General features: G+C 44.2%; 1 protein-coding gene across 4 annotated transcripts in view; it reads right to left on the bottom strand.

The window, feature by feature from the left end:
* Nucleotides 1-27,657, bottom strand: part of LOC106609413 (synaptotagmin-1) — a 230,959-nt gene that overhangs the window by 48,144 nt on the left and 155,158 nt on the right. For all 4 annotated transcript variants that reach the window (XM_014208212.2, XM_014208215.2, XM_014208213.2 and 1 more), the window contains one exon: nucleotides 5,706-5,888. In XM_014208212.2, coding sequence (XP_014063687.1) covers nucleotides 5,706-5,862 — 157 coding nt within the window. In that variant the 5' untranslated portion in view covers nucleotides 5,863-5,888. The remainder of the gene's footprint in view (nucleotides 1-5,705; nucleotides 5,889-27,657) is intronic.

The following is a 27,657-nucleotide window of genomic DNA, read 5'->3' as shown; positions in this document are numbered from 1 at the left end:
GTCTTGATCACGTTGAGAGAGAGGTTGTTGTCCTGGCACCACACGGCGAGGTCTCTGACCTCCTCCTTATAGGCTGTCTCGTCATTGTCGGTGATCAGGCTTACCACTGTTGTGTCATCGGCAAACTTAATGATAGTGTTGGAGTCGTGCCTGGCCGTGCAGTCATGAGTGAACATGGAGGACAGGAGCGGACTGAGCACGCACCCCTGAGGGGCCCCTGTGTTGAGGATCAGCGTGGCGGATGTGTTGTTACCTAGCCTTACCACTCGGGGAGCGGCCAGTCAGGAAGTATTATAGACGATTGGTTTAGTACACATCACTGTATTTTGTAACTTCACTGTTAACTTCATTGTTACTTAATTGTTAACTTATAGACGTACGAGATACCAGACCTGGTCTTAGGGTTGGCTAACTCTGGAGATCCCTACAATCTCCACTGAGTTACAGGTAGGTAAATCTGGTGGAATAATCTCCAAGGCTCTCTAAAATTGGACGAATTGGTGCCTCTGGGACAATTTAAAAGGCTGATTGAGGACCATTTTACTGAATGTTTGTTTTCTATGATTGTCACGTCCTGGCCAGTATAAGGGTTAATTGTTATTGTAGTTTGGTCAGGACGTGGCAGAGGGTATTTGGTTTATGTGGTTCGGGGTGGTGTTTTTTCTAAAAGGGGCATTTGATTTAAGTATTCCGGGGTTGTTGGGCACTGTTCCTTGTTTACGTATTTCTATGTTGATCTAGTTAGTTGTATGTCTATGTTTGGTTAATTGGGGTGGACTTCCAATTGAAGGCAGCTGTGTGGTGTTGCCTTTGATTGGAAGTCCTATATTAGTTGGGTGTGTTTGTTTGTGTAATTGTGGGAGATTGTTTCTTGTTTTGCCGAGTGAGCCTTTCAAGACTGTTTCGTTGTTCGTGTTGTTTTGGTGTGTTCATTCTGAGTTAATAAATGTCAAGATGAGCGTACACATACCTGCTGCGTTTTGGTCCTCCATTACCAACGACAACCGTGACAATGATTGTGTTTTGCTTTCAGTGTTTTGATATTAATATTCATGTAATATTGATGGGCATTATTGATGTGTATAGTGTATATTGATGGGTATTGTTCAAATCAAATTGTATTTGTCACATGAGCTGACAATAGCAGGTGTAGACTTTACCGTGAAACTCTTACTTATGAGCCCTTACTTACGAGCCCTAACCCAACAATGCAGAGTTAAAAAGTAACATTGATGTACAGTATATAGTGTATATTATTGTGTATAGTGTACATTGATGTGTATTGATGTCTATTGAAGTGATGCTCAACTGAGAGACACAACCACTTTCAGGTGTGGCAATAGATAGTGCAGGATCAGTCAAATCGGTGAGACAGAATAGGAATCATGGAAGCTAAAGGGCTCTATTTCATTGTCTAGTTTTGGAGCAGATTTCCATACTATCTCAATGGTACCGGTCACGGGGCAGAGGCAGTCTGAGGGAGTTGGAGCGGTTAGATGTTCCACGACGGGTGAGGTTGATGAGACGGGAGCATAGTAATCAGTCACTTGCGGACTGCCTCGGGGCATGTGGGGAGCTTCCTGCTTGTTATCACATTACCCATGGTCCTCTGAGGAGATACCGGCCTCCTTACATCTTTATATAGAGGATCCAATAGACTGGCAACAGTAGTGGGTAGGGGGGTGGGTGGTGTGTGATGATGTATCATGGTAATAGGCATGGCAACACAAACTAATATATTATGACAGCACACTGTTGGTCAATTAACCTTGACATTACATGTTGTTATGCCAACAAGAGCAGCACCCCCGGTCCTTGCCCTTTCCCACTGTGGGAACAACAACAACGACAGTGCAACAATAGCTGCAAACGGGGGTGATGAATATGTAACAGAACAAATAACCAGCTACACAAACTGGTATTTGTGGTAGGATGTACAGTATGTAAAACTAATGAGGAAGAAAGTGATTGAGTTTCGGACCAGGCCTCTGATTCCCTTCTTTGAAAGGCTACTCTGGGGGTGGGTGAGGTGGGAGGTAGTGTACTGGGCATGTCATTTTATTTGTTTGAACGCAAAATGGTCAAGCATCACACTGTTGATGAGGGGAGATCTCAACCTGCGCTCCATGGAGCACCCTCCTGACATGGGCCCAGGTGTGCGGGGGGGGCAAGCAGTTTGGTCCGAGGAGGGCTGTTCTTCCCTTCTGTAAGCTGCGAGCACTAAGTTTTGGTACCCCAGCCCCATCCTGCTGCCTCATGGCAGGCCTACTGGCTCAGTCCAAGGCCCGGGAGAGGACCGGGACTAGAGCCAGACAGAGAGGGACAGAGAAGTTTGTCTTTGCTGATCTACCTCCAGTCTAATCCTCAGGGGTGCTGTCATTTCTGAGCAGAATCTAAATGAAATAAACTACTCAGTAATTATTGTAAATCATTTTTTGAAATGTTAGCTTTCAGTCACCTGTACATCTAATTTTCTTTTAAAATACAAAACAGTCAATTTCGTAATGAGTAGGAATAGCTTTTAGTGTAATACCCACAGAAACAGGTGTGAAAAAAACCCACTAACCAGAAATGTCATTTTTGATACGTTTGTCTGTGTTATTTAGAGTAATGGCGGCGAGTGTGGAGACAGCAGTTATGGATCAAAGCATTTCTAACACTGAGAGGTTCATTATTGTCACTGAAAACAAAAACCTTTTGGTGTTTAGAGGGAGTGCTGGAAAATTCATTCCAGCGCCTCCCTCTGAGGTCACAAGGCCCTGAGCATGGTGTGGTGCGGCCCAACACAGATCCAGCTGCAGCAGATACACCCCTCTGAGTGTGGCCATGAGCTTTATGTGGTGCTCGCTACGGCATGACATGGTGTTCTCCATACAAGCCAATAATATCAGTATTCTGACCACAAACCTTTAGTGGTAAACTTGAAAGAGAGAAAAGTGGGACAGTCTGCATTCATCTCTACAAACATCCTGGTGGTGGCAATGCATGCTGGGATTGCAGATGGAACTACAGCAGGTAATGGAGGAAGTAACGCTTTTAATAACATCCTCTTTGTTGTAGGTACTCCTTGGTGGGAAATAGTTATGAGACAGCGAATGAGAAATTATTTGATTTGATTTATTAGGATCCCCATTAGCCGACGCAAATGGCAACAGATAGTCTTACTGGGCACGTATCAAAAAAGACATTACAGACAAAAGACTATACAATTTCCATACACTACATGTTAATGTTTTGAAATGTATGTGTGTGTGCATCTATCAGTTACACATACATGACAGTACTTACACACAACAAGTAGGTCACATGGGGGAGAGGCTTTGTGCATTGTGGGGTTGCTTTATTTATTTTTTTAAACCAGGTGTCACGCCCTGACCAGGTGAACTCTTCTATTTTGGTCAGGGTGTGGCATTTCTATAGTTTATTTTCTATGTTTTGGTATAGCCTTGCTTTGGGGCGTATTTCTATGTTGGGTTCTGTAGATTCCCAATCAGAGACAGCTGTCGCTAGTTGCCTCTGATTGGGGAATCATATTTAAGTTCCTTTTCCCCCCACGATGTTTGTGGGTTGTTGTCTCTTTTTGTTGGAGCAGTAGCGATACGTGTATTCTCTGTTTTGACCGTGTTATTTCAGTCTGTAATAAATAACATGAGTTCGCTCCCAGCTGCGCCTTGGTCCACTTCTTCCTTCCTGCACGACGATCGTTACACCAGGTTTGGTGGTTTAAAATACTTTTGAAAATGTATGAAGAAAACACTGAAGATTTTTGTAGAGATGCAATTCAACTCCATTTGAAAAACAGCCACTTCTAGCAGCATCAGCCAACAAGTGGGGCTGAAGAGGAGCTTCTGGCTCGGAGATTAATCCATGGATCTTTGTTAATGTCACAAGGCATTCCTCTGAGTTATACCAGATACAGCACAAGATGCCCAACTCTGACAACACCATGCATTCAGCTTTACCTCCAGGAATCAAGTCTTATAGATAACCATCTATTTCTATGTAGAGATACCCACAAGGAAAAATTTGCTATGGCAATGGATTAATTCTGTTTTATTCACGCTGCCTTCTCCCCTTGAATATTCCTTATTAATGCCCTGTCCCCATCCTGGGAGTAGCTGTATTGATATTCCCTGGCACAAACACGTCGCTGGACATTTATCAGGCTGGCAGCGCTCGGCGCGGAGCCCCTCGTTTTCTAGTTCTGACTGAGTGCTGGAGAAAAAACTGTAATTTAAACTCTACTATAATGGAGTGGCTTTTTTGGGGACTGCTTGCAGATAGCATCTCTGTCTGAGGTGCACCCAACAACCCCTTATTTAGTCGTTGTCCACATCACACAATGTGATAATTAGGGAGAGAGGTGGTACATGGGTTGTTCCAAAGCCTAATGGGCTGGTTGCCACCGTGTCATTGCCAAATACAGACAGTGAAATGAAGGAAAGACAGGGTGTTTTGGAAGGGTAACGCAACTCCATTGTGAGAGTGCTGAGGCACCAGGTTAGCTGTGCTGGCTAGGATTGGGGGGTGTAGTTTAGTAGCTAGATGTGGCAGGTAGCGTATCTTCAAGCCCTCTCACGGTGAAACAGTTCTGATATGAGGGACCATTACTCTGAGGCACAGGGGACATCAGAGTCACCCCCCTCCACAGTGTCTTCATTATGGCTTCCATATGCTCCTCAGTGGTGCTAATTTCATTGGAACACCCAATGGCTCCAACACACTTCTATGAGGAGACCAGAAAGTGTTTGTCGCTTGTCATTTGTCAATCAATGAAAGTCTATCTCTGGTCTGGTGGGGTAAAGGCAGCACATACTGTCCACGGACTACTGTCTAAAGCTTCTTCGGCTTTATTTCCCAAAGCAAATATGTTGTTGGTTTTAAATTAGCCTCCCCAGACGCAGGAGAAATCTCTCATCACTATCAGGCTCCCTGCGCTATGAATCTAGGACAGCATAATATGACAAGTGGCGTCATTCACGTTGGAGCTAAAGCAATAGAACCTCTCTTTTTCACGGGAGCCATTTCCTGACACAAGAATTACTTCCACATGAGCCGGTGGATATGTCTATGTTTAGGACTTGGGAGGCTGAATGCAACAACATCCACTGGATAAGTAGGTTGGGGTTTGGGATAAACAAAGGATTCTGCTGTCCCAGACTAACTGCTACTGTTCCACAGACATTACAGGCAAAGACAAGTGTCTCCTCCGAAATCACTGGGTGGAACATTTTTATATAGGAGTGATGGGTTGACAGTTGGTCAGGATTCCAATATGCTGTAGTCGTGTGTCTCCTGTCGGGGGAGGGTATTGATGGAGGGAAGAAACAGAGGGTGCCCAGCAATACAGACAACCTTGGAGATTGAAAAAGTGAATTTGCTTTGAGAAAACCAAAAATTTTGGAAATTAGACATACTTTCCAAACAAAACTCTAAAATCAACGCTGTTTGTTTTCTTGTCACCTCAAATGCCAAATGGGTTTCTAAAAGTAGTCACAGTACTTCTGAGTAATACCATCAGTCCCTATCCACAATCAGTGATAATGACCACTTGTACTTTGTTGATTGCAATTAGTCGCTAAAGAACAGATCCAAGGGTGCTGTAAGGCATTTATTTGTGAGATGTCTACAGGAAGTAACTACTCAACCAATCACCATCCTGTCACCGGGCAGGTTAGGGGACACCAACCACTAACATGACTCACGTGGGATTTTGTTGAGCTCATTCATGAACTTGTCCTTGAGCTTGGAGAAGTCCTCGCTGGATCCAGTGCCAGAGATGTCGGTAGCGTTGGCACCGACCGTGGAGGCAGTGGTGGACATCGGGGCCGCTGCCAGGGCTTCCCTTCGACTCTCAGCCATGGTGGTGGTGGGCAGCCAGGCAGAAGCTGGAGGAGAGATGGAGAAAGAATTGAGTTTAACACACCTAATTTAATATAGCTTTCACTGTACATATAATAAATAGATACAGAGAGAGAGGCAGATCGAAGATAGAACGAGAGAGAAAGAGAGACAGAGACAGAGTGAGAAAGAAAGACAAAGCAAGAGAGAGTCAGGTAAGATTAGCTGATTGTGACAGATGCCTTCCAGGGACAGTTTTCTCTGGCCCTGCTATAGATGAGTGAGTGGATGCTCCCTCTGTATGACTAGTTGCTGGCTCAGCCTGAGTAAACACACCTGGAAACCACAATGATCCTGCAGGGTTCAACCAGCAGTCCCAGGCAGATGAAGCTGGCTTCCACACCACACAAAGTCTGTGTCCCAAATGTAGGGAATAGGGTGGCATTTGGGACGTACACAAAGCCTCTAACACTTTCTACTTTAAGTGTGGACTTTTACGCCGTTGTCTATTCTAGTCATGCAAATGGACTCCCAGGCATGTGATTGGATTGAGAACAAATATAGTATTGCTAACCTTGATCCGATTGCCTTGTAGGTTTACTAAGTGTGCAGCGTATTCACAGGATTAGATTGTTAGCTGTTGCTCACTCACTTTGCAGGCATTGACAAGCCTGTTAGCATGAGGCAGTGTTGCTCACTCACTTTGCAGGCATTGACAAGCCTGTTAGCATGAGGCAGTGTTGTTCACACACTTTGGGTTTGCCTGCTGTTGTATGGGAACACGCTGTGAACGCACGAGAGGACTGTGTTCTCCAGCTGTGTTGTCAACACATATTTAATGACCCTGGCAGATTTGAAAAAGACATGCTTCAGGGTGTTGAACACAAATCAAATCAAATCAAATTGCATTTGTCACATGCGCCGAATACAACAGGTGTAGACCTTACAGTGAAATGCTTACTTGCAAGCCCTTAACCAACAATGCAGTTTTAAGAAAATACCTAAGAAGAAAAACAACTATTTAAAGACCAGCAGTTAATAGCGGGGCTATATACAGAGGGTACCGGTACAGAGTCAGTGTGCGGGGGCACCGGTATCGAGGTAATTAAGGTAATATGTACATGTAGGTAGAGTTATTAAAGTGGCTATGCATAGATAATAACAGAGAGTAAGAGCAGCGTGGTCCTGGATGGCAGGAAGCTTGGCCCTGGAGATGTACTGGGCCGTACGCACTACCCTCTGTAGTGCCTTGCGGTCAGAGGCCGAGCAGTTGCCATACCAGGCAGTAATACAACCAGTCAGGATGCTCTCGATGGTGCAGCTGTAAAACCTTTTGAGGATCTGAGGACCCATGATAAATCTTTTCAGTCTCCTGAGGGGGAATAGGTTTTGTCGTGCCCTCTTCACAACTCTCTTGGTGTACTTGGACCATGTTAGTTTGTTGGGGATGTGGACACCAAGGAATTTGAAGCTCTCAACCTGCTCTACTACAGCCACGTTGATGAGAATGGGGGCGTGCTCGGTCCTCCTTTTCCTGTAGTCCACGATAATCTCCTTTTGTTTTGATCATGTTGAGGGAGAGGTTGTTGTCCTTGCACCACACGGTCAGGTCTCTGACCTCGTTGTCAGTGATCAGGCCTACCACTGTTGTGTCATCAGCAAACTTAATGATGGTGTTGCAGTTGTGTCTGGCCATGCAGTCATGTGTGAACAGGGAGTACAGGAGGGAACTGAGCACGCACCCCTGAGAGGCCCCCGTGTTGAGGATCAGCGTGGCGGACGTGTCGTTACCTACCCTTACCACCTGGGGGCAGCCCGTTAGGAAGTCCAGGATCCAGTTGCAGAGGGAGGTGTTTAATCCCAGGGTCCTTAGCTTAGTGATGAGCTTTGAGGGCACTATGGTGTTGAACGCTGAGCTGCAGTCAATGAATATCATTCTCACATAGGTGTTCCTTTTGTCCAGGTGGGAAAGGGCAGTGTGGAGTGCAATAGAGATTGCATCATCTGTGGATCTGTTGGTGCGGTATGCAAATTGGAGTGGGTCTAGGGTTTCTGGGATAACGGTGTTGATGTGAGCCATGACCAGCCTTTCAAAGCATTTCATGGCTACAGACGTGAGTGCTATGGGTCAGTAGTCATTTAGGCAGGTTACCTTAGTGTTCTTGGGCACAGGGATTATGGTGGTCTGCTTGAAATATGTTGGTATTACAGATTCGGACAGGGAGAGTTTGAAAATGTCAGTGAAGACACTTCCCAGTTGGTCAGCGCATGCTCAGAGTACACGTCCTGGTAATCCATCTGGCCCTGCGGCCTTGTGAATGTTGACCTGTTTAAAGGTCTTACTCACATCGGCTGTGGAGAGCATGATCACACAGTCATCTGGAACAGTTGATGCTCTTATGCATGTTTCAGTGTTACTTTCCTCAAAGCGAGCATGGAAGTTATTTAGCTCGTCTGGTAGCCTCGTGTCACTGGGCAGCTCTCGGCTGTGCTTCCGTTTGTAGTCTGTAATAGTTAGCAAGCCCTGCCACATCCGACGAGGGTCGGAGCCGGTGTAGTACGATTCGATCTTTGTCCTGTATTGATGCTTTGCCTGTTTGATGGTTTGTCAGAGGGCATAGCGGGATTTCTTCTAAGCTTCCCGGATTAGAGTCCCGCACCTTGAAAGCGGCAGCTCTACCCTTTAGCTCAGTGCGAATGTTCCCTGTAATCCTTGGCTTCTGGTTGGGCTATGAACATACAGTCACTGTGGGGACGACTTCCTCAATGCACTTATTGATAAAGCCAGTGACTGATGTGGTGTACTCCTCAATGCCATCGGAAGAATCCCAGAACATATTCCAGTCTGTGCTAGCAAAATAGTCCTGTAGTTTAGCATCTGCTTCATCTGACCACTTTTTTATTAACCGAGTCACTGGTGGTTCATGCTTAAATTGTTCTTGTAAACTGGAATAAGGAGGATAGAATTATGGTCAGATTTGCCAAATGGTTGGCGAGGGAGAGCTTTGTACATGTCTCTGTATGTGGAGTAAAGGTTGTCTAGAATTTGTTTCCCTCTGGTTGCACATTTACAATGCTGATATTAATTAGGTAAAACTGATTTAAGTTTCCCTGCATTAAAGTTCCCGGCCACTAGGAGCGCCGCAATTGGATGAGCGTTTTTCTGTATGCTTATGGTGGTACACAGCTCATTGAGTGCGGTTTTAGTGCCAGCATCGGTCAATGGTGGTATGTAGACAGCTACGAAAAATACAGATGAAAACTCTCTAGGTAGATAGTGTGGTCTACAGCTTATCATGAGATACTCTACCTCTGGCGAACAAAATCTCGAGACTTCCTTAGATATCGTGAACCAGCTGTTGTTTACATATATGCATAGGCCCCCGCACTGTTTCTTACCAGAGGCTGCTGTTCTATCCTGCCGATAGAGTGTATACCCCGCCAGCTCTATGTTCTTAATGTCGTCGGTCAGCCATTACTTGGTGAAACATAAGATATTACAGTTTTTAATGTGCCGTTGGTAGGATGTACGTGCTTTCAGTTCATCCCATTTATTTTCCAGTGGTTGAACGTTAGCTAGCAGGACGGAAGGCAAAGGCAGATTAGCCATTCGGCGCCTAATCCTCACAAGGCATCCTGATCTCTTCCCGCAAAATCTCTGTTTCCTTCTTCAGCGAATGACAGGGATCTGGGCCTGTTCGGGTGTCTGTAAAACTCTTTGTCTAATCTGAGGTGAGTAATCGCAGTTCTGATGTCCAGAAGCTCTTTTCGGTCATGAGAGATGGTAGCAGCAACATTATGTTCAAAACAAGTCACGAACAATGCAAAAAAACTAACAAAATAGCATGGTTGGTTAAGAGCCGATAAGACGGCAGCCATCCCCTCCGGCGCCATCGTAGACAAGCAACGGTAATGACAATTTCTCATAATATACACCTACGGTTGAAGTCGGAAGTTTACATACAGCTTAGCAAAATGCATTTAAACTACATTTTTCACAATTCCTGACATTTAATCTTAGTAAAAATCCCCTGTCTTAGGTCAGTTAGGATCACCACTTTATTTTAAGAATGTGAAATGTCAGAATAAAAGTAGAGAATGATTTATTTCAACTTTTGTTTCATTCATCATATTCCCAGTGGGTCAGAAGTTTACATACACTCAATTAATATTTGGTAGCATTGCCTTTACATTGTTTATCTTGGGTCAAATGTTTCGGGTAGCCTTCCACAAGCTTCCCACAATAAGTTGGGTGAATTTTGGCCCATTCCTCCTGACAGAGCTGGTGTAACTGAGTCAGGTTTGTAGGCCTCCTTGCTCGCACACGCTTTTTCAGCTCTGCCCACACATTTTCTATAGGATGAGGTCAGGGATTTGTGATGACCACTCCAATGCCTTGACTTTGTTGCCCTTAAGCCATTTTCCACAAATTTGGAAGTATGCTTGGGTCCATTTGGAAGACCCATTTGTGACTAAGCTTTAACTTCCTGACTGATGTCTTGAGATGTTGCTTCAATATATCCACATCATTTTCCGTCCTCATGATGCCATCTATTTTGTGAAGTGCACCAGCCCCTCCTGCAGCAAAGCACCCCCACAACATGATGCTGCCATCTCCGTGCTTCATGGTTGGGATGGTATTCTTTGGCTTGCAAGCCTCCCCCTTTTTCCTCCAAACATAACGATGGTCATTATGGCCAAACAGTTCTATTTTTGTTTCATTAGACCATTTCTCCAAAAAGTACGATCTTTCTCCCCATGTGCAGTTGCAAACCGTAGTCTGACTTTTTTATGGCAGTTTTGAAGCAGTGGCTTCTTCCTTGCTGAGCGGCATTTTAAGGTTATGTCAATATAGGATATAAATACTTTTGTACCTGTTTCATCCAGCATCTTCACAAGGTCATTTGCTGTTGTTCTGGGATTGATTTTCACTTTTTGCACCAAAGTACATTAATCTCTAGGAGACAGAACGCGTCTCTCTCCTGAGTGGTGTGACGGCTGCGTGGTCCCATGGTGTTTATAATTGCATACTATTGTTTGTACAGATGAACGTGGTACCTTCAGGTGTTTGGAAATTGCTCCCAAGGATGAACCAGACTTGTGGAGGTTTACAAAAAATGTTCTGAGATCTTGGCTGATTTCTTTTGATTTTCCCATGATGTCAAGCAAAGAGGCACTGAGTTTGAAGGTAGGCCTTGAAATACATCCACAGGTACACCTCCAATTGACTCAAATGATGTCAATTAGCCTATCAGAAGATTCTAAAGCCATGACATAATTTTCTGGAATTTTCCAAGCTTTAAAGGCACAGTCAACTTAGTGTATGTAAACTTCTGAACCACTGGAATTGTGATACAGTGAATTATAAGTTAAATAATCTGTCTGTAAACAATTGTTGTAAAAATGACTTGTGTCATGCACAAAGTAGATGTCCTAACCGACTTGCCAAAACTATAGTTTGTTAACAAGAAATTTGTGGAGTGGTTGAAAAACGAGTTTTAATGACTCCAACCTAAGTGTATGTAAACTTCTGACTTCAACTATATAGGCTATTTTATAAAGGGTATACAATTGCATTGATGTTTTCTAACGCATATTCTAGCTTGGCTTGAAACCCCTCCCTGAAATCTTTGCTAATTTCTATGAATGAACACAGCAATGAGTGTTTCTGTGAGCCCTTTGAATCTCCCCTCTAGTTCAAAGTTCCGCCTACACCTTCATGTTCTCCCTGCCTTCCCTTGTCTCCCTTTGAAAGGCAGCATCGAGGTGAGTGTGGGGGCTGAGCCATGGAGAGGCACGACGGGCCACGACAGAGACACTTCAGTGCAGGCAGGGAGAGGACTTTCGGAATATAATGCTGCTCTCAGGAGAGAGTAGGGTATGTGGGAGGAGGCATCTTCTCTTCTATTGCAGATAGGATTGATCCCGTGGGAAGGGAATGGAAGGCATGTATTGTATTGTAGGCTTCAGGCGTGATGTTTTCATGTTCGTCCACGTCAAACTCCAATCCAAAGGGCGCTAATGCACACCTGCTAAAGTTTCCCGCTCTCCTAACAGGCGTGAGTGAGTCATAGGCTGAACAAAGGAGCTCCATCAAAGGGCTGTAATTACAAGAAACCCTGAGCAGAAAACAGCCACATTTAGGGGCACATTTGCATTGTGGGAACAAGAGAGACAATCTATCCACTTAGAGGCCAGATCAGGGTGGCGGGGCTGTCATTAAAGAGAACATCCGACACTTTGGGGCATTAGGGAGATCTTTGTGACACGCCCTGATGTTTGGTTGGCACCCCCCTTTCGGGCCCCTGTGAAGAGTACAGACCCACCTACCAGGCGAATGACCCATATAGCCACTTTGTCCTCAGCACAAAGGACGAAGGCCTAGATGCTAAACTGAAGTGACAGAGCTGAAATAAGTCATTTATCTATTTGCTCTCAGTCCATTTCTTATTCATATGCCCAGTTAATCAAAGAGAGGTAGTGGCTGATGTCGAGACAGAGACGTGATCAGATCATTTTGTTCCTCTGTTCTCTCTCAAGGTCAAAGCACCAAGTGATGGATGCTATTGGCTCTTTGCCTATAAACAGGCTCTTGGAGAATGAGTGGCTATAGGCTACATGATGTGGTAACTATGTAGTTGATATCGCTGTTGTATTAATGCATCACCACTGATGCGTTATAGAAAGACGTTCATAAACAAATTATCATCAAATGCTTAAAGGATTTAGTAACTTGGGCATAGCTCAAGGCAGCCATTTTAATGTTCTCTATGAGCAGGTGGTCACATAGGATGTGTAAAACACCTTGGATCATTGTGACATTACTGTCAAATGCATTATGCTTGGAGAGAGAATGTTCTCAGGCCTACTGTGAGTTTGAGACCATCCACAGAGACAGTGATGCTTCTCATCCCAGGATCATCCCAGAGTAATTGGGTTATTCTGTCTCAAATTCTATGTATACTTGTATAAACAAGTCTCATATAGAGGCTGAAGACCCTTGTGTGGCAGGTGACCGACTTGAACATGGAGTAGCATTCTGTTCTGGCTGGATGGCAGCTCATTTGCCTCTATGACCTTTTCCCCTTTCCATGGGCTATCATCGCCATAGCGATCTCCATTTCAACAGTAAGTCAATACCTGCCCTTTCAATTGCCTTTATTATAAACCAACTTCAAGCCAAAGCTAAATAATACATCACAGAGAGCATGTTAAATGATGCATGCCGATAAAATTCAGAAATGCCCTTTTAACACATAGCGTCAATTTTGTTATAATGAGAGCACTTCCTCTCACAGTCATGCACCAGCATGCCCACTCTGTTCCACTGCTGAGGCAACACGTCAAATGTACCTAGTCTGTCAGATACAAGGCCAGCTAAAATATCAGTACACCAAAGCCTGGAAATCTCTCAAATCAACATGCCATACAAAGATGGAGGATAATGGATTCAGGATAGTGGACAGATTAAAACACGACCAACTGCTTTTCGCTTTCAGTCGTTTTCCTCTAAGCACTTGAGGAAGCACAGCGAGTCTGAGTTTCTACTTCCCTTCTTCCATCTCAAAAGCTCATCCCTCTCGAGGTGTGCCATGCAGGTGTAAAAGCCCTACCCAATTACAGGATGGCCAGATGGCTTAGCAGGGCCCCCATCGCACCCTGCGCCTGGATGGCGGCGCCCCCAGACCAGACCAACTCCTCCCCACTACCCAGCCCGACTCTCTCTAACTGGGTCAGCTCCCTCCCTCCATGCTCAAAACCCCCACTCGGCCCTCTCCCAGGTGCAACACTGGCAATGCTGTTTATCTCTTCCTCTTTCTCTCTCCCTCTTTCTCTCTCCCTGTTTATTGCTTGAGAAAGATAGATATAGAGATACTGTAGAATTATTACTACTAGAAACATGTTCTTTAAGCTACCATCAAGGTTTAGGTTTGGAAAGAGTGCTGCTTTCATTCTGAGCCTGTTCTCCTGCAGGTTTCCCAATTTTTGCCAGGACTCTCAGCAGGCAGAGTGTTTTGGACTGTGCTGTTTGAGAAAATTACAAGGCTGCCAAATCGGCCGGGCTCTAAATCCATTTGAGATGAGAAGGAAAGCTGAAGCCAGGGAAGCCAGAGCGATGAGTATTGCAGTCAATTTCATCAGAGAAGAATCAAAAAGTTTACTTTCATGTGAAGGACATGAAAAAGAATGGGAGTGTCACATTTGTGTGTAGGAACGGACCAAGGCGCAGCGGGAGTATCATTCCACATATTTATTTATAATGTGAAACTATGCAAGACATACAATAAACCATAAACAAAACAACAAACCGTGACGAAGCACTAACTCAAAATAATCTCCCACAAAAGAAAGGTGGGAAAAACAACTACTTAAATATGATCCCCAATTAGAGACAACGATGACCAGCTGCCTCTAATTGGGGATCATCCAAAAACCCCAACATAGAAAAACAGAAACTAGACCCAAACAACATAGAAACATTAAACTAGAATAAACCCCCCCAGTCACGCCCTGACATACTCTACCATAGAAAATAAGAGCACACAATGGTCAGGACGTGACAGGGAGGAATATCCAATGACAGTGAGCCTTATGTGTAGACTCCATGAGTTAACTAGCCAGTTAATGTTTAATTATGTCCATTTAGCGAAGAGTTAAATGTTAGGGCTAGGCCCATTTTTTTCTAAATTTCTGCCTGAATGACATGCCCAAAGTAAACTGCCTGTTCCTCAGGCCCTGAAGCCAGGATATGCATATAATTGCTACCATTGGAAAGAAAACACTTTGAAGTTTGTATAAATGTTAAAATAGTGTAGGAGAGTATAACACAATAGATATGGTAGGAGAAAATCCAAAGAAAAACCGACCAGATTTTTTTTGAGAGAGATCAAGCTCTTCCAATGGCAAGTATAAGGGCATACTCAATTCTAGCTCCCAGGATGCAATTCCTATGGCTTCCACTGAGTGTCAGTAGTCTATGTTCAAGGTTTCAGGCTTGTAACTTCCAAAACAAATAAGAAATAACAGTTTTAGTACAGGGACACAGTCTTGGAAATTCATATTTTTGTGCGCCATGAAGACAAGACACACCTGCTAAAATCGGTTTCCTATTGAACATACTTCTTTACTTAAGAAATCTTATAGTTTGATTACATTTTAGGGTATCTGAGGAATAAATAGAAACTTATTTTGACTTGTTGAAACAAAGTTTAGGAGTAGATTTTCGGATTCCTTTCTCTGCATGTTGAACGAGTGGATTGGCGATAGAGAGAGCACTTGATCGAAATGACTGCTTTGCTTAGGTTGTAAATGAAATCAAATGTTATTTTTCACATGCGCCGAATACAACTGGTGTAGACTTTACCGGGAAATTCTTGTTTACGAGCCTTTCCCTATGATTCAGAGTTTAAAAATAATAATCCAAATAAAATAGTAACACAAGGAGTAAAATAAAATACACAAGAATGGAGCTATATACAGGGACTACCAGTACCAGATCAATGTGAAGCTATATACAGGGAGTACCAGTACCAGATCAATGTGGAGCTATATACAGGAAGTACCAGTACCAGATCAATGTGGAGCTATATACAGGGAGTACCAGTACCAGATCAATGTGAAGCTATATACAGGAAGTACCAGTACCAGATCAATGTGGAGCTATATACAGAGAGTACCAGTACCAGATCAATGTGAAGCTATATACAGGGAGTACCAGATCAATGTGAAGCTATATACAGGGAGTGCCAGTACCAGATCAATGTGGAGCTATATACAGGGAGTACCAGTACCAGATCAATGTGGATCTATGTACAGGGAGTACCAGTACCAGATCAATGTACAGAGGTATGGGGTATTTGAGGTAGATACATGAAGGCAGGGGGAAATGACTAGGCATCAGTATAGATAATAACACGGTATTTGAGGTAGATATGTACATGAAGGCAGGGCAAAGTGACTAGGCATCAGGATAGATAATAATAAGGTATTTGAGGTAGATATGTACATGAAGGCAGGGTAGTGACTAGGCATCAGGATAGATAATAATAAGGTATTTGAGGTAGATATGTACATGAAGGCAGGGTAGTGACTAGGCATCAGGATAGATAATAATAAGGTATTTGAGGTAGATATGTACATGAAGGCAGGGTAAAGTGACTAGGCATCAGGATAGATAATAATAAGGTATTTGAGGTAGATATGTACATGAAGGCAGGGTAGTGACTAGGCATCAGGATAGATAATAATAAGGTATTTGAGGTAGATATGTACATAAAGGCAGGGTAAAGTGACTAGGGCATCAGGATAGATAATAACAAGGTATTTGAGGTAGATATGTACATGAAGTAAAGTGACTAGGCATCAGGATAGATAATAGTAAGAGTAAATAAAGAACAGAGTAACAGCAGAAAAAGATGAGTGTAAAAGTGTTTGTCTGTAAGTGTGCATGTGTGTGTGTAATGTGTATGTATGTATGTATGTGTGTTTATGGTGTGTCAGTCTGCGTGTGTGTGTTACGTGTGTGTGTGTGCGTATGTAGAGTATGTGAATGTGTGTGGATTTTTTGTGGGATTGTCAATATAGTTTGTGTGTGTGAGTGAGTGTGTATATGGTGTGTATATATCAAGGGTTCACAAACATTTTCTGCACACAACCCCAAATTGACACTAGAAAATGCAGGGGACACCAATTAAAGAAAATGATATTCCCTAAATAAATGCTGTTTGATCATATTCACTCAATTTTGGGTCTGTTATGCTGTCCTAAATCAAAGTAATGACATGAAAGCGCATTAGAGGCCCTTAGTTGACACTAAAAGGTTGTATTTTATACTCATTTGAAGAAATATTTTGTAATTTGTTTGATAAGATTACAGATTTTCTCAGTGGACCCCATTTAAATTTCAGGGGACCCCGACCACAAGTTTGGGAAACACTGGTATATATAGTTTAGTCAGTGTGTATATGGTTTGTATATGTAGTCTAGTGAGTGTATATGGTGTGTATATATAGTCTAGTGAGTGTGTATATGGTGTGTATATATAGTCTAGTGAGTGTGTATATGGTGTGTATATATAGTCTAGTGAGTGTGTATATGGTGTGTATATATAGTCTAGTGAGTGTGTATATGGTGTGTATATATAGTCTAGTGAGTGTGTATATGGTTTGTATATGTAGTCTAGTGAGTGTGTATGGTGTATATATAGTCTAGTGAGTGTGTATATGGTGTGTATATATAGTCTAGTGAGTGTGTATATGGTGTGTATATATAGTCTAGTGAGTGTGTATATGGTGTGTATATATAGTCTAGTGAGTGTGTATATGGTGTGTATATATAGTCTAGTGAGTGTGTATGGTGTGTATATGTAGTCTAGTGAGTGTGTATGGTGTGTATATGTAGTCTAGTGAGTGTGTATATGGTGTGTATATATAGTCTAGTGAGTGTGTATGGTGTGTATATATAGTCTAGTGAGTGTGTATGGTGTGTATATATAGTCTAGTGAGTGTGTATATGGTGTGTATATGTAGTCTAGTGAGTGTGTATATGGTGTGTATATATAGTCTAGTGAGTGTGTATGGTGTGTATATATAGTCTAGTGAGTGTGTATATGGTGTGTATATATAGTCTAGTGAGTGTGTATATGGTGTGTATATATAGTCTAGTGAGTGTGTATATAGTGTGTATATATAGTCTAGTGAGTGTGTATGGTGTGTATATGTAGTCTAGTGAGTGTGTATATGGTGTGTATATATAGTCTAGTGAGTGTGTATATGGTGTGTATATATAGTCTAGTGAGTGTGTATATGGTGTGTATATATAGTCTAGTGAGTGTGTATGGTGTGTATATGTAGTCTAGTGAGTGTGTATATGGTGTGTATATGTAGTCTAGTGAGTGTGTATGGTGTGTATATGTAGTCTAGTGAGTGTGTATATGGTGTGTATATGTAGTCTAGTGAGTGTGTATGGTGTGTATATATAGTCTAGTGAGTGTGTATATGGTGTGTATATGTAGTCTAGTGAGTGTGTATGGTGTGTATATGTAGTCTAGTGAGTGTGTATGGTGTGTATATGTAGTCTAGTGAGTGTATATGGTGTGTATATGTTGTCTAGTGAGTGTGTATGGTGTGTATATGTAGTCTAGTGAGTGTGTATGGTGTGTATATATAGTCTAGTGAGTGTGTGTATGGTGTGTATATATAGTCTAGTGAGTGTGTATATGGTGTGTATATGTAGTCTAGTGAGTGTGTATATGGTGTGTATATGTAGTCTAGTGAGTGTGTATGGTGTGTATATGTAGTCTAGTGAGTGTGTATATGGTGTGTATATATAGTCTAGTGAGTGTGCGTAGGGTCGGTGCAAGACAGAGTCAGTGCAGATAGTTCAGGTACCATTAATTGACTATTTAGCAGTCTGGCTATTTAGCAGTCTTATGGCGTAGGGGTAGAAGCTGTCTAGGAGCCTGTTGGTAAGCAGGAAGGCAATAATAGTGTTGTAATTGTTTTGTCAAAGAACAGATGAGAGAAAGAGAGAGAGAAAGAGAGAAAGAGAGAGAAAGAGAGAGAGCGAGAGCGAGTGTTTGGGATAAATGCTCCAGCCGGGATCGATAGTCTGAATCAATGGGAGAAAGTGCATTTACTACACACCAATACAGAGGAGGGGCCCAAGGCTCTTCAGTCTGATGCCTGTCTGTTATGGTGGAGGAAGGTAGTAACAAAAAGAGTAGCTCCAACAGACTCACTTTATATAACTACTGTATGAATTCACTTTATCATCTATTGCAGCGCTTCTTAACACCCATTAACTACAGTCCAACTGTGACTGTGCAGCCGTCCATAATTTCTCTGCTCTCAACAGGTGCTTGTTGGTTTCAAATTCATTCCCGTTTTGATTACAGTTGAAAGCTCAGGACATTCCAACCATTTAAAGTAATCCTTGGCGAGACACTTGCAATTGCTTTATAGACACGGATAAACGATTAATCAGAGTGAGAACACTGGTTTTGATCTGAAGGGAACACTAACAGAACACTAACAGTGTAATTACAATAAATTCTATGAAATGAAATAAACCAAATTAAAGCCTGTGTTTGCGTGCATAAATAGGCTTGAGACAGGTGGCGCCACATCAAACAATTAAGTTCACTATATTAAATCGGGAGAAGTTCATCTGGAACATACCAATTAAAAATATTAAAGTAATGCCCCCGCTTCAAAACCCATTCCATTACTGTGAGGATAGCTTGCCTGCATGATCAAACAACAAAATGGTTTCAGTGCTATCTTCAAGGAAACAGGGGGACGTAACAAAATGTTGTGTATTTCAGAGTTCTACATCATCCAAGGCTTCATTACCACCTAGAGAGGAAGCTTTGAAAATACAATAAATTATAAACAACAGATTACTGCTCACTTTGATTCAATGTGCTGTACATTTTCCCCCTTCATTCTTTAGATACATGTACTGTATTCACTATCACTTGAGCTGAGTGAACGGGAAACATAACATGGCCATGTACTAAATATTGATGGTGAATATCCCTACTGGCGTTTCATCGTTAGAGAATTGCATGAAAAGTGTGTATCTTGGATTATGCTATTTGCCTTTAAAACAGTTTCAGACATTAGGAGACCAGTTTGGACAGCTGACATGCAGTGCAGACAGAGAGGCACTTGATGGGGCCAGGGCCTTGGAGCGCTCTGAACTCTGATCCCTTTGAACAGGTCCATTGGAGTGATCTGAACTCTGATTCCTTTGAACAGAGCCATTGTAGTGCTCTGAACTCTGATTCCTTTGAACAGGGCCATTGGAATGCTCTGAACTCTGATTCCTTTGAACAGGGCCATTGGAGTGATCTGAACTCTGATTCCTTTGAACAGGGCCATTGGAATGCTCTGAACTCTGATTCCTTTGAACAGGGCCATTGGAGTGATCTGAACTCTGATTCCTTTGAACAGGGCCATTGGAATGCTCTGAACTCTGATTCCTTTGAACAGGGCCATTGGAATGCTCTGAACTCTGATTCCTTTGAACAGGGCCATTGGAGTGGCACATTAGTTGCCAATTGCTATTTTTTCCAGAGTGGTGGACAAGCTGCCAGTCAAAAACTGGAAGGATACTCATTTATTAGAGGATGGTGTGATGACACCCGCCCACACACTTGCGCACACACACACTTGCGCACACACACACACACACACACACACACACACACACACACACACACACACACACACACACACACACACACACACACACACAGACATACCCAGGTGCACACGCACACACACACATACTTGCGCACACACAGACATACACAGGTGCACACGCACACACACACACACAAGTATGCGCAGACACACACACACACACACACACACACACACACACACACACACAGGTATGCGCGCACAGACACACACACACACAGGTATGCGTGCACACACACACACACACACAGGCACGCACACACACACACACACACACACACACACACACACACACACACACACACACAGGTAGGCGCACACACACACACAGTTTCTTGTGTACTGTATGTAATAAGCGGTGCAAATGATTCAGCCTGCTGCAAGGGGAGATACGAGCAGTGTGAGTAGAAAACCCAGAGCCCAGCTCCCTCCCTGTCCAGCATGGGTCTTTACTCATCTGCAGGCAATCTCTAGGGGTAATGGAACTGGAAAAAGTGATTAACCCCGCTTTGCGGCGAGGCAGGGACGGCTCTATTAAGCCAATGCAGAAAGATCCACCGTTTTCAATTACTGCTCGCAAAGGAGCGGAGGAAAGGTCTATGAAGGAGAAATAAGGCCTTAAATACAGGCAGCCATGTTGGTCAGAACCTGATGGAGAAGGGTTTTAGTTGGCCTCAAAACCTCCCACTGTTATCTTCCAATCCAGTTCCTCCCAGTCACCCCCCTGGTCCTATTCATCTCACTAATATTGGAATGTCTGTGTCTCGTGCACCCTGAAACATGAGCCTGTCAGCTAGGGGCTAAACAGGGCTCTGAGTCCTCCTGGAGTTGGAGTGAGGCCAAGCTTGGATGGACTTAGGTGTTTGGGTAAAGCCTCCAGAGGTCAATGTGAGCCCTTTACGATGTTGGTTTTCGGGGACAATCTGGAGGTTTCCAGGGCTAATTGGCTAATGATAAGACCACTCCAGCTTGCACATATCTCCCTGTGCTGACCTTGGTCACAGAGCAGCAGTGACGTTAGTGGTTACCACCCCTAGGGTCTCATTACCTTCCTTCCTCTCCAGCTGTGAGAGTAGAGCTCTAAGAACTGAGGGATTCACACCTCTCCTCTGTCCTTTCTCTACAGTTGTGAGAGTAGAGCTCTAAGAACTGGGGGATTCACACCTCTCCTCTGTCCTTTCTCCACAGCCAGATTACTTTTTTTTAAACCTTCCCAGTTCCCTTCTAGTGGTCTACCAACCCATTAGTTGTATGTTTTCGCAGGAAGTTGTACAGTGAGGAAAAAAGTATTTGATCCCCTGCTGATTTTGTACGTTTGCCCACTGACAAAGAAAGGCTCAGTCTATAATTTTAATGGTAGGTTTATTTGAACAGTGAGAGACAGAATAACAACAAAATAATCCAGAAAAACGCATGTCAAAAATGTTAGAAATTGATTTGCATTTTAATGAGGGAAATAAGTATTTGACCCCTCTGCAAAACATGACTAAGTACTTGGTGACAAAACCCTTGTTGGCAATCACAGAGGTCAGACGTTTCTTGTAGTTGGCCACCAGGCTTGCACACATCTCAGGAGGGATTTTGTCCCACTCCTCTTTGCAGATCTTCTCCAAGTCATTAACCTGTTAGGGCTAGGGGGCAGTATTGACACGGCCGGATAAAAAACGTACCCGATTTAATCTGGTTACTACTCCTGCCCAGTAACTAGAATATGCATATAATTATTGGCTTTGGATAGAAAACATCCTAAAGTTTCTAAAACTGTTTGAATGGTGTCTGTGAGTATAACAGAACTCATATGGCAGGCCAAAACCTGAGAAGATTCCATGCAGGAAGTGGCCTGTCTGACAAGTTGTGTTTCGGATAGTGTCTTGAACGCACGAACAAAACGGATATAACTATGGATATAACTATGGATTATTTTGAACCAAACCAACATTTGTTATTGAAGTAGAAGTCCTGGGAGTGCATTCTGACGAAGACAGCAAAGGTAATAACATTTTTCTTATAGTAAATGTGACTTTTCTGAGTGCTAAACTTGCTGGGTGTCTAAATAGCTAGCCCTGTGATGCCGGGCTATCTACTGAGAATATTGCAAAATGTGCTTTCACCGAAAAGCTATTTTAAAATCGGACATATCGAGTGCATAGAGGAGTTCTGTATCTATAATTCTTAAAATAATTGTTATGCTTTTTGTGAACGTTTAGCGTGAGTAATTTAGTAAATTCACCGGCAGTGTTCGGTGGGAATGCTAGTCACATGCTAGTCACATGCTAATGTAAAAAGCTGGTTTTTGATATAAATATGAACTTGATTGAACAAAACATGCATGTATTGTATAACATAATGTTCTAGGGTTGTCATCTGATGAAGATCATCAAAGGTTAGTGCTGCATTTAGCTGTGGTTTGGGTTTATGTGACATTATATGCTAGCTTGAAAAATGGGTGTCTGATTATTTCTGGCTGGGTACTCTGCTGACATAATCTAATGTTTTGCTTTCGTTGTAAAGCCTTTTTGAAATCGGACAGTGTGGTTAGATTAACGAGAGTCTTGTCTTTAAAATGGTGTAAAATAGTCAAAATAGTGAAAGCACATTTTGCAATATTCTCAGTAGATAGCCCGGCATCACAGGGCTAGCTATTTAGACACCCAGCAAGTTTAGCACTCATCAAAGTCAGATTTACTATGAGAAAAATGTTATTACCTTTGTTGTCTTCGTCAGAATGCACTCCCAGGACTTCTACTTCAATAACAAATGTTGATTTGGTCCAAAATAATCCATCGTTATATCCAAATAGCGGCGTTTTGTTCGTGCGTTCTAGACACTATCCTAAAGGGTAAATAAGGGTGGCGAGCATGGCGCAATTCGTGACAAAAAAATTCTAAATATTCCATTACCGTACTTCGAAGCATGTCAACCGCTGTTTAAAATCAATTTTTATGCCATTTTTCTCATAAAAAAGCGATAATATTCCGACCGGGAATCTGCTCTTAGGTAAACAGACAAAGGAAAAGAAAGCATTCGGTCGAAGCGGGCACGCGCCTAAGCCCATAGTACTCTGAGTGGCCACTTGCCAAAAGCGATAAAGTGTTTCAGCCAGAGCCTGCCTCGATATCGTTCAACTTTTTCCCGGGCTCTGAGACCCTATGGAAGCCGTAGGAAGTGTCACGTTATTGCACAGATCCTGAGTCTTTAATAAAAAGAGCCAAGATGAAACAGTACTTCTCAGACAGGCCACTTCCTGCTTGAAATCTTCTCAGGTTTTGGCCTGCCATATGAGTTCTGTTATACTCACAGACACCATTCAAACAGTTTTAGAAACTTTAGGGTGTTTTCTATCCAAAGCCAATAATTATATGCATATTCTAGTTACTGGGCAGGAGTAGTAACCAGATTAAATCGGGTACGTTTTTTATCCAGCCGTGTCAATACTGCCCCCTAGCCCTAACAGGTTAAGGTTTTGAGGCTGACGTTTGGCAACTCGAACCTTCAGGTCCCTCCACAGATTTTCTATGGGATTAAGGTTGGGAGACTGGCTATGCCACTCCAGGACCTTAATGTGCTTCTTCTTGAGCCACTCCTTCGTTGCCTTGGCTGTGTGTTTTGGGTCATTGTCATGCTGGAATACCCCTCCACGACTCATTTTCAATGCCCTGGCTGAGGGAAGGAGGTTCTCACCCAAGATTTGACGGCACATGGCCCCGTCCATCGTCCGTTTGATGCGGTGAAGTTTTCCTGTCCCCTTAGCAGAAAAACACCCCCAAAGCATAATGTTTCCACCTTCATGTTTGACGGTAGGAATGGTGTTCTGGGGTCATAGGCAGCATTCCTCCTCCTCCAAACACGGCAAGTTGAGTTGATGCCAAAGAGCTCCATTATGGTCTCATCTGACCACAACACTTTCACCCAGTTGTCCTCTGAATCATTCAGATGTTCATTGGCAAACTTCAGACGGGCATGTATATGTGCTTTCTTAAGCAGGGGGACCTTGCGGGCACTGCAGGGTTTCAGTCCTTCACGGCGTAGTGTGATACCAATTGTTTTCTTGGTGACTATGGTCCCAGCTGCCTTGAGATCATTGACAAGATCCTCCCGTGTAGTTTTGGGCTGATTCCTCATCGTTCTCATGATCATTGCAACTCCATGAGGTGAGATCTTGCATGGAGTCCCAGGCCGAGGGAGATTGACAGTTCTTTTGTGTTTCAAGCTGCTTGGCGATGGTCTTGTAGCCCATTCCAGCCTTGTGTAGGTCTACAATCTTGTCCCTGACATCCTTGGAGAGATCTTTGATCTTGGCCATGGTGGAGAGTTTGGAATCTGATTGATTGATTGTTTCTGTGGACAGGTGTCTTTTATACAGGTAACAAACTGAGATTAGGAGCACTCCCTTTAAGAGTGTGCTCCTAATCTCAGCTAGTTACCTGTATAAAAGACATCTGCGAGCCAGAAATCTTTCAGATTGAGAGGGGGTCAAATACTTATTTCCCTCATTAAAATGCAAATCAATTTATAACATTTTTGACATGCGTTTTTCTGGATTTTTTTGTTGTTATTCTGTCTCTCACTGTTCAAATAAACCTACCATTAAAATGATAGACTGATCATTTCTTTGTCAGTGGGCAAACGTACAAAATCAGCAGGGGATTAAATACTTTTTTCCCTCACTGTATGCTTAGTAGTATGCTTTCATAGGAATAATGGCCCCATACAGCAACATAGCATGGTGTATTACGCTGTAATACTCCTAAATACACAACAGTGTTAGAGCGTGTGTCTGGTGTATCAGTCATCCTGGGATGATCTCATTTTGGACCATTAGGCTCCATTACTCACACTCTGCTTTAAAAACCGTGACAGTCCATTGTTTTTGGGTTGTCCACCCCCGCTACCACGCTTTCATACAGAACAGAAGGAAGAGATGATGAGTAGTCTGGATGGCTGAATAACTCTCCTCTCTATAGGAGACACAGGACAGACCCGGTCTCCTACCAGCCCCTCAATGCTACTCTCTACTACCCCTGGTTGCATGCGAGGCTTGCTGGGCGGTGGGAGGAGGCGGCTGGGGGTTTTGGGGACACGGATTAATACAGACAGCCCTTGTGGAGAACGGTGTCTGTTGGAATCAGGCTGATATGGGAGGAAGGGAGGGGAGAGGGACAGGGGGTAAGGGACTGCATGCAAATAGGTGAGTCATACGGTCAAGTGGGGGCTATTTGCTCAGAACACTGCCCGGGCCGAGAGCACCCCACTGGGAAATCTGCCCGGCGACCGACGACCACTGGAGGCGTGACACGGTGAGAGAATAGAATTGAAGTGGGGAGTGATTGACAGGACTCTAATGGTCAAGGAGTTAGACTGACCCCTCTGGGGGAGTTCCAGCCAGAGGTTTGAGAGTGGGGGCAGGCGTAATGGACTTCATGGGGTGTCTGAGAGGGCATGACCTGGAGGAGGATTTTCTATTTTCATCGTTCACTTTTGTTTACTCTCTATTTTTGGACTACAATATTGCAAAAACAGGGTATTTTTTCTGTGCAGACAGATTCCTCCTGTCAAGTTATGTTCTATTTTTGCAGGTGGACGGAAGTGACTGAATCTGGATGTGAAGTGTTACTTCACACAGAAAGAGAAAAAAGAGAGACAGAGAGAGAAAAGAAAGTGAGAGAGGGAAGCAATAGCTAACAAAATTCCCTCCTCTTCTCCCTCCCTCTCCTCCCTCTCACTTCCCCCACCGTACCCAGACTCCCACAAGGCTCAGCCACAGAGATCACAAGTGACAAGGTCTAGCAAAGCGTGATCAGGAAGAACATGTTACATAATAAAACACAGAGATCAAACATACTTGTAGGTAGAGGGAACCCAATGACCCAAACACCAACTCAAGCATGGTATAAGAAGCTCAACAGTGTTACATTTGTGACAGGATGTCACGTCACGGTTGTCATAGGATGAAGGAGCGGACCAGAGCGCAGCGTGTGTATCGTTCCACATTTTCTTTATTCAATTGTGAAACTATGCAATACATACAAATAAACTGAAATAAACAAAACAACAAACCGCCGCCAGAGGTTCTGGACTGCAGACTGCCGCCAGAGGTTCTGGACTGCGGACCGTCGCCGGAGGTTCTGGACTGCGGACTGCCGCCGGAGACTCTGGACTGCAGACCGCCGCCGGAGACTCAGGACTGCGGACCGCCGCCGGAGACTCTGGACTGCGGACCGCCGCCGGAGACTCTGGACTGCGGACCGCCGCCGGAGACTCTGGACTGCGGACCGCCGCCGGAGACTCTGGACTGCGGACCGTCGCCGAACACTCTGGACTGCGGACCGTCGTCGAAGACTCTGGACTGGGGAACGTCGCCGGAGGTTCCGGACTGTGGGCCGTCTCAGGAGGTTCCGGACTGGGAACCGTCACTGCAGGCTCCATGCCATGGATCATCACTGCAGGCTCCGCGCCATGGATCACCACTGGAGGCTCCATGCCATGGATCATCACTGCAGGCTCCGCGCCATGGATTATCACTGGAGGCTTCGTGCCATGGATCATCACTACAGGCTCCGGGCCATGGATCATCACTACAGGCTCCGGGCCATGGATCATCACTGGAGGCTTCGTGCCATGGATCATCACTGGAGGTTTCACACCATGGATCATCACTGGAGGCTTCTTTTGTGGAGCCGGAACAGGTCTCACCGGACTAGGGAATATCACTGGAAGCTCTGGACTGGGAACTGTCGCCGGAAGCTGTGGACTGGGAATGCGCACTGGAGGCCTGATGCGTGGGGCTGGCACAGGTGGCGCCAGACTGGTGACACGCACCTCAGGGCGAGTGCGGGGAGCATAAACAGGGAGTAACAGGCTGGATAGACTCACTGGAGGTACGTGAAGCAGGCACAGGATATACTGGGCCGTGGAGATGCACTGGAGGTCTTGAGCGTAGAGCTGGCACAACCCGTCCTGGCTGGATGCTTACTTTCGCCTGGAAAATGTGGGGCACTGTCACAGGACGCACTGGGCTGTGAATACATACTGGCGACACAGTGTGCAGAGCCAGCGCAGGATATCCTGGACCGAGAAGATGAACTGGAGACCAGGAGCGCTGAGCTGGCACCACCCTTCCTGGCTGAATGCTCAACCTAGCTCGGCACAGATCGCACCGGGCTGTGAATGCGCACTGGCGACACAGTGCGCATCACCGCATAACACGGTGCTTGCTTAGTCACTCGCTCCCCACGGTAAGCACGGGGAGTTGGCTCAGGTCTCCACCCTGACTCTGGGGGGGCACATGGGGAGATTTCCCCATGTGCCCCCCCAAATTTTGCACTTGCCTCGTGGTTAGTATAGTGCCTCGTAATATCGCCTCTCCGCTTTTGCTGCCTCAATCTCCTCTTTAGGACGGCGATACTCCCCAGCCTGCCTCCAGGGTCCTTTCCCGTCCAGTATCTCCTCCCAAGTCCACTAGTCCATTCCATGCTGCTTGGTCTTATTGTGGTGGGAGATTCTGTCACGGTTGTCGTAGGATGAAGGAGCGGACCAAAGCGCAGCGTGTGTATCGTTCCACATTTTCTTTATTAAATTGTGAAACTATGCAATACATACAAAATCAACT

The sequence above is a fragment of the Salmo salar genome, chromosome ssa07 (genome assembly GCF_905237065.1).
Source record: "Salmo salar chromosome ssa07, Ssal_v3.1, whole genome shotgun sequence".
NCBI classification, from domain to species: domain Eukaryota; kingdom Metazoa; phylum Chordata; class Actinopteri; order Salmoniformes; family Salmonidae; genus Salmo; species Salmo salar.
This window is presented reverse-complemented; position numbering and strand designations above follow the sequence as displayed.